The sequence below is a fragment of the Rhododendron vialii genome, chromosome 5a (genome assembly GCF_030253575.1).
Source record: "Rhododendron vialii isolate Sample 1 chromosome 5a, ASM3025357v1".
Taxonomy (NCBI): domain Eukaryota; kingdom Viridiplantae; phylum Streptophyta; class Magnoliopsida; order Ericales; family Ericaceae; genus Rhododendron; species Rhododendron vialii.
The window spans coordinates 37,006,958-37,019,479 of NC_080561.1; the positions used below are offsets into that span (position 1 = coordinate 37,006,958).

Sequence of the window (12,522 nt, forward strand, 5' to 3'; positions counted from 1 at the left end):
AGGCACTAATCAACTACATGTTACAACGCACAGGTTAGAGTTCTTAGAGGACACACACAAGAGAAGGGTGACGATTGAGGAAATCGGAGACCCTGTAGTGCAACCCAACACGTAGTGTAGTAGTGCACCCCAACACTATAGGAGACAGCAGGGCATCATCAAAGCTGCCCAAAAGTGTTTTCAATGATTCGGATTTTTTTTTTTAAAAAAAATTCTTCAGAGGAAGCAAACCCTCAAGTCTCAGGCCTTGACCACCACGCCAACTCCTCGGGGTTTTGTTTTGTGTAGGGAAATGAAAACGAGAGAGACACTTCCAACAGAAAGCAAAGTTCCCACTGACGGTCTAAGTGAGCTCTAAGATCACATCTTTGGAATAAAATCCAGTTAGAGAAGGAAAATGCAATTAGAGATGAGCACATTGTTCTGTGATGACCCAGACGAGTGAAACAAGATTCCTTCCCCCTATGTGATTGTTATCTTAACACATTTCCACAACCCAAGTATTAACGTCCTGTTTGGTGGATCTCTTAGTGTCAATGCATGTGCCAAGTCCACTAGATTTTCAATTAACTTGATAAACTCTTACAAGCCAGATGTTCTTTGATGCATGGTGATCGTATCGGTCAGCTCGAGCTCGGCTCACTCTAACTCGAGAGCAATATCTCGCGCAAGTGGCGTGGGCAAAGATTGTGTGTGATATTGACTGTTGGTGGTTGTATTAGTATCGATCTCTTTCGGTATAATTGACTCTTGAAACAAATACTTGCACGAGGGAGACATGGAAGCATGTTGGCAAGTACAGTTGCTAACAGAAAAGGATAAAGCTTGTGAATAAATTCATTTGTCAAATAGGACACTGTATCAAAGTTCAAACACAAATGAGTAGTATAGCTCAAAATAATGATAGCACGAAACAGTACAAGCGACACTGCTACCACCTCGACACTGCTTCGAAGATTGTAGCCTTCTGTCGTAAGTTTGACAAGGAGGAGTTTAAGAACCACAGCAAGCCGACTTTTGTGCAACTTGAGCAGCCCCTCCTGCCTGATCTTGTTGGTTGATCCTGATGGCTTGAGGCTGCAACCAGAGGGCAGCTAAATGTTTAGAAGACAACTAAATATAAGACAAATCTCTGACTTTCCTACACATACAAGGTATTGCGCATACCCTATCTTACATCATATGAAAAACCTGTGTTGGACAGTCTCGACACTCTCCAATTGCTACATGAGATCAGTGTCCAACATGCTTAGTTATAGACATTCAACTAGCAAACACATTATGAACTATGTATAGAACTCGTATACCGAGCACGAACTGACGGAAGACACCTTGTAAATACCATTTACTGCAGAAATATGGCGAGTCCCCATGTCCTTTAAATCAAAATTGGATGAATCCCTCCTCTTAGATACAGATCCACACTCGACACTTGTGTCTGAGTCCAAGTAAGATAGTGCATGCCTAATGTTACTCTCTCTTCTTTTCCCAACAGTTCTTTTTCAACAAAATTTTCCAACACTGACAAGAAACGTGCAACGGAGAGAAAGGGATGCAGTGGTGACATGTGAACTTCTAAACGGAAACTTCCAAAGGTTAAAGACACAAATGATTTAGTATTTAGTGGAACAATCTGTCATGCATGCGAACCTAAAACATGCATTTCCACAAATCATCAGGTTAGAGGGATTAAACACAGGAATTTGAAGAACTCATACCTCAACTTTCGAGTCAGTTTCAGCAAGTCTCTGCTTTATATCCCTTCCTATTGAAAAGAAAACCTCTTCCACATTCAAGTTCGTTTTTGCACTCTGCGTGTCAAAAAAGTACAGTGAGAATATTTGATACAATAACCCAAGTAATTTCAACATTAGCAACAAACTTACAGTCTCGAAGAATTTGATGCCATATTCATCAGCAAGCGCTTGGCCCTTTGATGTAGGAACAGCCTAAAATTAACAAATTTTAAAAACCAATCATTGAAGATTGCGAAGTAAAACGTGCTCACACGCATATGGAGAGAGAGAGAGAGAGAGAGAGAGAGAGAGAGAGAGAGAGAGAGAGAGTACCCTTTTGCTTTCATCCATGTCAGCCTTGTTGCCAACCAGTATCTTGTTAACATTGTCAGAAGCATGCTGTTCAATGTTACGAATCCAATTCCTAATGTCTAAAAATCGGGAAATTAAGTCACATAAAATAAAAAAGATCAAGACTATGGTGTATAAAGCTTCACCATGCAAAGCAAACATCCTCAACAACCTAGTATCAAATATTCAAAAGTACATTCCACAGACATATCCAAGCATTTCTTTTTTCTTAATAAAGAGGAAAGGTACAAGAAAGGGGAAAAAATCATAGAGGGACTTATTTTTTTACAGATATCGGCTTATGGGGACAGCGAAAGATCCGCCAGTTGGCTCCGTTCTTAAGAAGGAATTTTGTTTGGATAGAAGAATCAAGAACAGAATGAATATGTGCTCAAAATTATATTTTTGATTCGCTACCCACAAAATAATGAAGAGGGTAACTAGTTCCATTTCCCTTCCCTTTCACTTAACAAATAAGACCCAAAAGAAAACCAGCAGTATGTTAAAGTGGACATCACCCTTTGGTTCAATGACAGAAAAAAATATATATATATACCGATATATATATATATATATATATATATATTCAACCAAGAAAACTAGACTAAAGGCAAAAGAGAATCCAAACATGAATTGAAGGATTGGAAAAAGAAATTACTATTGAAAGAAGACTCGTCAGTTACGTCATACACCAGCAAAATACCCATGGCTCCCCGGTAGTAAGCTGCAGAAGAGGGAGAAGAAATACTTGAGAAATTTCCTTAGAAATTTAAAAATGCGATACTATTCTTTGAAGTCAATGTGGTATAATCCATGCCAAGTAAAAAACTAAACAAACATGTAAAGCATCTAAAGCTATATCAGGTTGCACTAGAAAACGACACTTAAATATTCTCAATTTGAATTCAAACATCATCTCGCACCCAAAAAAGCAGTCTCCTTGCATGCAAACTACAGAATGGAATGATCTTGCAATGGTGACCAGGCTCCAATGAGTGAGTCAATATTTGCTCCCACACACACACACACACACACATGCAAGTGTGTCTGTGTGTGTGTGTGTATTTATGTATTGTATGTACAAGTGTACAAATGTATATATATACACGCGCGCGCGCAAGCACACTCACACAACAATACAAACAAACATGACTTGAAAGCATAACTAAATTCACACTGCACAATCTTGCCAGACAAAAACAAAGAGACATGAAAAGCAAATGATTATCATCTCTTTTGAGGTTCATAAATAAGGAACGTAGCTTTTCAATCAGCAGATTAAAATCGTTGCTAAATGTGACCTAATATTTGCTTTTCTCTTTAAGTGTCTTCTTTTTCTTTTGAGAGTGAGGACACGAGGCTTGGTTTGGTTTGGTTTGTGGGAAGGAGGCAGCAGCATAAACTTGACGGACCTGCTTTTCATTGCATCTTCCAGCAGCAGCAAGATGAAAATGCATTCATAGAAGTGCAAGGTGAGTCAGCTAAAACAGCTTTTGGACAAGCAATTGCTTCCCAAGCATTTCAATTGCTAGCCACACAGGGATGCATTTTAAAGCGCATCCCTAGGTGAGAGCCAGCAATGCCCACCTAACCCCTTCTGTTTACAGAACAAGGTGAACCACAGGTTTCTGCAATTTCAAACCCTACTTCAGTTCTACATTCAGCAGCAATTTAGAGTGAAAAAATGAACATCCAGTTACCAAGTGAGCAAAGGGTTTTGACCTCCGTGCCTACGATGTATTCAATTTTCTGAAAAACTAGTTTGTCTGAATTAGTAAGGGGATTTTACTATCAGTTTCTCAATTCAAATTTCAAATGAATATGGGAATGTCATGACAAATGGTAATAACAGTGGAATTTCAACAAGGCTGTTGCCACTGATAGTTAATACTGCAAGTTTAATGGCACAATATCAGCAATTCTGTAGCCAGTAATAAGATAATGTCTTTCTGGTGTTCAAAACCACAGGAAGGTGATGTCAACCAGAGGAAGTCATGTGTTAGGGTATGCGTTAACCCCTACCAACAAGAACCCCCATCAAATCCCTAGCTTCAATACCAACACATTTAAGGAAACAAATTCCCAGCGTCACCTCACTTCATGCACAAGAAGAAGAAAGAGGGAAAGAAACAAATTAAGAGAATGATGGAAGAGATGAGCATTTTGGATTCTTTTTGGAGTTGCTAATCATGTTAACCCGCTAGTTTCCTTCTTTGGTCTAGCATCATTTAGAGGTATCTTTTTTGTATAAAATTCCGAACATGTGCAGGGAAAAAGATCATCCACACGTAATCTTGTTGAAGTTTAACATTGTAAAAGTAAAAGTTATGAAGTACTAATTAAGTAATTGTGACTTTTGGCCTCCATTTTAAGTCTCAACTGAAACAGTGGTAATTAAATGCTTGCTTTAAATTCACTCCCGTGACCCTCTAGGAGGACATGTTTCAATGAAGTACAGTGACTACACCATTCAGCTCTTAACATACAGAAATACCCATGCTTACCTGTTGTAATTGTACGGAATCGCTCCTGACCAGCAGTATCCCAGATTTGCAGTTTGATCCGTTTGCCATCAAGCTCTATGGTCCTTATCTTGAAATCAATGCTATATGAGAAAGGCCAATATGGTGAGATCAAAAGCAATTTGTAGAAGAGAAGGAAAAAAAAAAGACTATATTGACATTCATATAGAAGATACCCACCCTATGGTTGTAATAAAGCTAGTGGTGAAGGAACCATCAGAGAAACGCAAAAGGAGGCAACTTTTACCCACTCCTGCCAAATTAGAGAGCAAATAAATAAGTAAATAAACTCAGAAGGTAAAACCCAACTAGAATCAGCACAACACCCCCCACCACAACAAACCCCCCCCCCAAACAAAGTCTCTGTCAAAACTCTCAAGCAAAATGACCTCGCCAACTTGGAGTCTCACAGAAGCTTCTGCACTGATGGAATCTTTCTGTTTGTACCCAAAAATGACCACCAATAAAAAAAAAGGGGCATTTTCCAAATAACTGGTAAAAATGAGAGCAGAGCATAATGGGATTTCTTTCCTCGAGCTGCCGAAATTGGTTGGAGGTGGGTGTTTGTGGAAAATATTTTACCTCTTTAATTTGCTGTACCCATTATCTCTTAGTCGAGTAATTCATTTGGTGAGGAACAGAAGTGTATGTGGCAGCAAATGACGTGCAAGGCAAAACCCATTTTCCTGGTGAAAATGTGAACATGATTTCACGGGTCTGTGAGTAACCGATGGTTGCTCAAGAAAGTGGGACACATGGCACTAGTAGAACAAAGAGGAATGAACATGCTGTTCATGGAAACATGGCAAGTAACTGCCACTTTTGGCAGTACAAAAGGAGAAGACAAAGAACAGAAAAGGTCCCTGACCAGTGACCACACAACCAATGCCCCCCCTTTATCAATTTCATTTTCCATAGCCCAAGACTATGTCTATTCTCCGCATATTTCATGTCGCACAACTCCATGGTTGTAACTTTATTTTTCAGTACTGGAAATCCTAATTCTGTTTCTCCTATGTTATTTACGTTTGAGCCAGCACTCGCTTCTCTTTTACTCACTTGAGAACATTGTGTCCTCTTCGTTGAGGAAAAAAAAAATTCAGCAGTGGATTTTCATCTCCACACACAGTTCGCCTATTTAAAAGTCAGTTTTTCACACTCGAACGAAACCTGATCCTGCCACGCCCGCGCATCTAATGCGTTGTTTTGCTTTTTTGAGGGAAAGACATGCATAATGAACTGACCAACTACATTGGGTTAAACCTACGGCCAGAAGGCCCAGAACTAAAGAATGTCACCTTCTATACATGGTATAGGCATAAGCTCCCTAAAACAGACAGGTCCTTAGATTCTCATAGGAATATGTGCAGTTTTGGACCAGCCAAAGAACTAGTTCTCTAGTTCTTCGTCTATAACTGCAGACTGTGTTCGCCAATCAACATTGAGATTGAGTTTCCTGTATTCTGATGACCCTAAGGTCCTTTAGGTTTTTGGGCTTTGACCCAATAGGTGTTGGGCTTCAGACTGGGCACAGGATTGTTCTTAGCTTTGTTAGGAATATGATGTTGTTCCCCTTGTCCTATTAGTCTTTGTAACAACCTCAAAGATAAATGAAATTTTTTTGCCGTTAAAAAAAAGTGTGATAACCGGTACCATCAGGAAAAGATTTCTCCACATAAGGGTCACTATTACCTGGAGGGACGTACTTTTACCTGGAACTAGTAGTTAAAAAGGAAAGAGTTCAAGAACCCAACTTTATAAATCTCAATGCATGAAACCAGCGGCATCTACCGTATTTGTCCAGAATAATACATTATCAACTATCGGAACAACAAAGGAGGTGGCGGCGGAGCAGACATGACCTTCCCTCATATCCAAGATGCATCTCACTGCACTTGATCTGAAGTATCTTCGTAGCATACATGAACTTCTCATCCCACATAGAGGCATAATTTTCACTATCCATCTCTCTAGAATAGTTCTTTTTTCCATAAGTCCATCTCCATATAGTGTAATGGTTTCGGAGGAAATCCTCACTTTGTATTTCCTGCTTTCTTTTCTACACTTACTGCCAATGTAAATCCAAAGCTTTGGTATTCCTAGACCTCATGTTTCTAGGTAGGAAATGGAATCTAGTAACCAAATATATAAACCTTGTATAAAGGAAGGGGGGGCGGCGGTGGTGGGTTTGAAACTAGACATATAAAGCAGCCCTAGCAGTTCATATATATAAACCTTGTATAAAGGAAGGGGGGGGGGGGGTGGTGTGGCGGCGGTGGGTTTGAAACTAGACATATAAAGCAGCCCTAGCAGTTCATAACAGCCTACGTATTGATGAGTCAGAAATCGTAGAACCATAACAATATTAATTTATCATTTGCCAGCTATTCCTGTAACATCTGCTACATATTGTTCTCTACTCCTATAGAGGAACAAGTCCATAACAATGCATTTTCCAATAATTCCGCTCCCAAAAATAAGAGCCCAATCACATTCAAACTCAAATGGTAAGAGACACAATAGTGTTTACATAGATCAGTTTTCAGTAAATGACCATCATCATTATTTCTCAACAATCCGAATCCCTTGCAGAATTTAAAAAAAAAAATAGCTCCACTTTCAAAGGAAAAACCTATGCAGGGGGTGCAAATAAGGTCTATCTTCTAGGATAATATGCGAACTACCTTTCATGCTAGTTTAAAACTTATCTGCGATAAATCACTTCCAAATACCAACTACACCTCCCAATCTGTTTGCAATCATACATTACTTTACACTTTGATCAACCTTCACTTTTAATAGCAAATAATTATTAGAGATAGCTTCTCTTTCATATTGGGCATAAAACAATGGCACTCCAAATGTGAATTAAACCCCTTTTTTTTTCCCTTTACACAGAACGTTGACCGAATTTGATGAAGCTTTGAGAAAAACTATTCTGCTGTGTAGGCAAACTTACCCAGAAAAACAAAATACATGCAGCAGTTTTCATATCAAAACTGATACATTATTGGATGGGCAATAACTAGAATGACATCTAATAGATCTGCATAATGCAGACGCATTCTTCACCAACATAATCTATTACTATTATGAAAGGACACCATTTTGTTCTGAATGTCAGTTTTGAGGCTCGCTCGCTCTTTTTTCCCAAATTACCCACTTTAAGTAAATAATTACATCAGAAAGAAGTCATTAAGAGAATGTCGCCCTTATACAAAAAAGGCCACAAAACAAAAAGGCCCTATGCATTGTATTGGAATGGAAAACCTCAAACCAATCTTAAAATTGGTCAAGGGATGGATTACCCCTTTAAGTTTTAACAACCCAAAACACGGCCACCGGTAAATTTTTCTTCCCTCTTTCCTACTTTCACGTCCCCGATTTCATTAGAGATTAATCTCAAGTCAAGATTAAACCTTACGAATAAGATCCGAACAGGAAACCACATAAATTTACAAGTTCCACCATCTTGAAACAGGATAATTCACATATTCAAATTTGAATCTATAAATCGAACATGTAAATAAATATTTATATGCACACATAAACACGAAGGTACACTTACCGCTGTCGCCGATCAAGAGGAGCTTAATGAGGTAATCGTAATCCGCTCGGGCTCTGACAGGTGGAGCGGCCATTTGATGAAGAAGAAACCCTAGAAACAGGCCCTTCTTTTTTCTTTTTTTTTTTGGTTGATAAATATGCAATCGAAAAATACAACGTCAAAATCAACAATCGAAAATCTGAAAACGAAATGAACAGATACGTATATGTATGCATTTTGTACAAGTAAAGTGACGATGTGTGTACCAGATCGGAGATTTTTTTTTTTGTCTTTTGTTGGAACGAGTGGGGAAGAGAAGAAAAAAGAGGAGGGAAGCGTCAGCTCCGGTCGGCCGTTGAAAGAAATATTTTCTAGAGAGAGAGAGAGAGAGAATATGATGCGGGCGAGTGCAGTGTAGGTTTTCTGGTAAGACCAAGCCGAACCGTTGGATCTAGAGGAGGTTTCGCCGTTACCGTGGATGTGGGGAATGTTGGGACGGCGAAGGAGGGGGGGGGGGGGGGTTTTTTTTTTTTTTTTTTCCCACACGGACCCCAACCGTTCCGTCGCTCATGAGACTCGAACTCGGGCCTCTACTGTAGTCTGTAGAAGGCGGTGGGTTATGCCAACAGAGCTCATTGGCGCGAACGAAACTATACGGGTTTTCTTTTGGTTGGGGAGGCCGCACATTGTGTGGTGTGAGACTCATCTCAGGATTCTACACAAAAGATCGGAATCGCTCAATTTCTATAAAGAATTTCGGTAAGAAATCAACTGAGGCCCGTTTTGCCAACTAAGTATATGTACTTATTTTTTTGAATTAAAAGGGTTCTATTGTAAGAGATTGACCTGTCTCATAAAACGAAAAAATAAGAATCTTAACAGAACGGAGCCGTAGTCGAACATCCGTAAGAGCTTAATCGATTCTGTGCTCAATTTTAAATCAAAAAATAGAGCAAAGAATTGATCAACCTATTATCAATGTCTGACCAAACTGATTTTTAACAAAGATCCTAACAAATATATTTTAAATAAATTGAGCGGCTTCAATGATTTATGCAAGACTCCGAGATATATTCCACACAATGCGGTGTTCATTTGGGCTACGCTAAATGGCGTACCAATAGCTTTACGGGGGGATTGCAGGACAGTGGATTTACCCCGACCCAAGGACTACTTTTTTGGAATTAATAAGTCATGGAAAGAAAAATATTAATTCCCAACTCATGAAATTCATATTTTTGGTAGACTAATATATCCTTTTAATTTTTAAAAGGGAGAGCAACACACGGTGATACAAGGAGCAACTTAGATCACACAAAGAGTAACATATATTGATAAAATGAGTAACTTAGATAAATGCTGCTACTTCAAAAAATAAGGAGCAACAAGATGCAATAAATTTTAATAAAAAGAGCAACATATATTGATACAATGAGCAAAAGTATAAGAAAAAAAAACACATCTCCTCTATATTTTCTTCTCCGACTCCATCTTGAGTTGTAGAATTTCTTCCTGGTCATGATGCACAAATCCACTTCTCCGGTACCGTAACCGTCACAGTCACCCCCAATCTCCATAGCAACCACCACCATGCCTTTTGATCTGATTTGCAGAGAGAGATAAAGAGCTGAAAAATGGAGTCTTTTACACGAATGGAGATGAAATCCACGCCACGTCGCGCCCCTTTGACGACAACGACGACGACGACGACTACGCCATACAGAGAGGAGGGGTGGGAAGTGGACGGAGAGTAGGGGGAGGAGGAAAGAAGGAAGAATGTGGAGAGAGAGAGAGAGACGTGGCTATGTACCTGGGTTTATCCACTTGACCAAATTTGGGGTTGGAGATGCAGCAATGAGGAAGAAGTGATTTGGGGTTGGGGATTTAGGGTTTCACTTGAGAGGGTGTATTTGTCTTTTTAGTTGTCTTTTTCATGTAGGAGTATGAAAAATTATTTTCTTCCATTTCATATTCAGATGAATTCCATAAAAAATAGTCCATGGATTGGGAATAAATTGCCCCAACCCCACTGTCCTTCAACTCCCCCTAGCTTTAATTGAAGCAGTAGAACTGTGTGATTGGACCCAAAAACACGTAAGTGCCTCTCACCTGTCTATTCCCAAGACCCGTACTTTTTTTGTTTTTTTGTTTTCAGAAAGTCTACGGTTGCCGATCGGGAAATCCCGATCGGAATCCCGACGCCTCGCCGGGCACTCTCCGGCCACTGGATGGCCGATCCGATCCGTCCAATAATTCTATAAAAAAAAACCGAGTGGACTTTTGCGAAAATAAATGGCATCCGACGTGTGTAAGTGGCCGATCCAAGCACTCCTTTTTTGGCCGATCCAAACACAAAAATGGAGTGCTTGGATCGGACACTTACACACGTCAGATGCCGTTTATTCTAGCATTAGCCCACTTGAATTTTTTTTTTAGAATTATTGGACGGATCGGATAGGCCGTCCGGTGGCCGGAGAATGCCCGGCGGGGCGTCGGGATTCCGATCGGGATTTCCCGATCGGTAACTGTAGACTTACTCTTTTGTTTTCCGTCGCAACCGTACCGGTGCCAAAACTGATGAATAATTTTGCTAGAAACCGCACCCCACGCAGTTGTATTTTTCCTAGTCACTTGTCCGACTCATTTCGAAAATCTGTTCCGTTCATATCGTAGTTCTCGTTGAAACATATGAGTGCGGTTTGAATTCATGTTAATTTGATACCAATTATACTTGAACGGAATACAAAATCGGGAGGGCCAGGGCAGAGACAGGGTAATGCGATCTTTCTGCCTTGGCTTTGGTGTCGTACGGCCTGTTTATTGCTCAAGTGTGTGATGTTCTGGGCATTCTCCTCATATAAAAGGTAGCCATAGAATAGGTTTTATCCTAGAAAAATGTTTGCTATAATAAGGTCATTCCTTCCTCAGGTCAAGTCAGGAACGTAGGGATGCCGAACTCATACCGGAAGAACTACCCTTTTACAGCCTACACAAAGACTACGACATGTTTTAGAAATCTTCTTAAAAAATAAGCAGCTTATTTTACATTTTTAAACTTAAAAATAATGTAAATAAAAAATAATTTAATTTTTTTTCACCGTATTAAAGATCTCAATGAGGTCTATCAAACAAGATCCATAGTGATAGAAAAATTATCTGCGTAAGCACATGATTTTTGAGCTTGAAATTACATTCTTAAAAAATAAGTACTTATTTATCGTTTTGAAACGGAGATCAGAAGGTCGAGGGAAGACGTGTCAAAGTGAAAGCCCCCTGGGATTATTGAACGCAAATATGTGCACGAGCCTATGCAGAACAGGTTTGGTGAACCCAATCCAGTGTGTGCAGAATTAGAATTTTATTCGTTACTGTATTTTGACCGACCCCGCGGTTGGATGAGCATCTGTTATACCTTTTCTACACTTGTTGTTTCGTTGGTCACAATTTAGAACTTGTTGATAACACCAACCATGTCAAAAATTCGCACACATAAGTTGATATAATTTGGGGATGCATTTGTTTTAAGATAAATGGGTTCTGATTTGTTGTTGTAATTTTGTTGTATTCTAAAACAAATGTGTTTGAAAAGCATATCAAACGATATTTGATCAACTTGGCTTTAGGTGTAACTATGTTCTCGATAAGTTCTAAATACGGACGATTTGAAAGATCATATTAATCCGAAAAAGGGCCCACAAACGGGCTAATTTTATTGTCCAGCCCATGGGCGAGAGAAGAGCTGAGTGACTGAGTCCAAGAAAATCCTAATTTTGAAAGTCGTATAATACCCCACAAATCATGAGATGCTTAACTAATTAGATTGTGTTAAGCTAATATTAAAGCTTCTGTCTAAATCTTCAATTATAAAAAACTAGGGTTTGTCCGTGTCTGAAGACATGACGTAACGTGAGATCTAATTAGTGGCAATTCTACAATTAATATTATTTGAGAGAGAGAGAGAGAGGGGAAGAGCCGTAGGATTTATGAAGCAAATCAATGGTTAGGATTTATAGAGAGATAAGATTCAAAAATCGTCCTCGCTTAGTATGCAGATGCATATCGTAGATTTAAAAGGGCTCAATTACAAGGCAGAACTAGGGTTTTACCTCATCTCCTGCGACACGAACACGATCTGTTTGCTCTCTCTAAGTCTCTCTATTTCATGAATAATAGAAAAACATGTGTGATTGACCTAGAGAGCATGACGTATATATACTATGATAGGGACCTAAGGAGTAATAAGTCCGGGCTTCTAGTGTAAATAAGAAATCCTAATCCCAGATTCTATTTCTGATTTCACTAATTATAATTCACCCAACTTTGGAATAATAATTGCACTCCCGTTCTTATCTCAATTATATTACGA

At 39.3% G+C, this 12,522-nt stretch overlaps 1 protein-coding gene across 1 annotated transcript; it reads right to left on the reverse strand.

Annotated features, from left to right (window-relative positions):
• Nucleotides 1-802: 802 nt before the first annotated feature.
• On the reverse strand, nt 803-8,313 carry LOC131326344 (ras-related protein RABE1c-like). Its single transcript, XM_058359096.1, has 8 exons — nt 8,178-8,313; nt 4,790-4,862; nt 4,592-4,692; nt 2,746-2,811; nt 2,070-2,167; nt 1,887-1,949; nt 1,719-1,811; nt 803-1,077 (listed from the first exon to the last, which is right to left on the reverse strand). Exons 1-8 carry the CDS (start codon nt 8,248-8,250, stop codon nt 994-996), a joined length of 651 nt encoding a protein of 216 aa, XP_058215079.1. The 5' UTR covers nt 8,251-8,313; the 3' UTR covers nt 803-993.
• Between the last annotated feature and the right edge of the window lie 4,209 nt (nt 8,314-12,522).

Excerpts from the sequence above, each read along its gene's own strand:
- LOC131326344 (XM_058359096.1), bottom strand. The coding sequence starts at position 8,250 with ATGGCCGCTCCACCTGTCAGAGCCCGAGCGGATTACGATTACCTCATT. Across the intron at positions 2,812-4,591 it reads ATTCCGTACAATTACAACAG|CTTACTACCGGGGAGCCATG; the intron begins GTAAGCATGGGT and ends CCTCTTCTGCAG. Across the intron at positions 1,812-1,886 it reads GCATCAAATTCTTCGAGACT|AGTGCAAAAACGAACTTGAA; the intron begins GTAAGTTTGTTG and ends TTTGACACGCAG.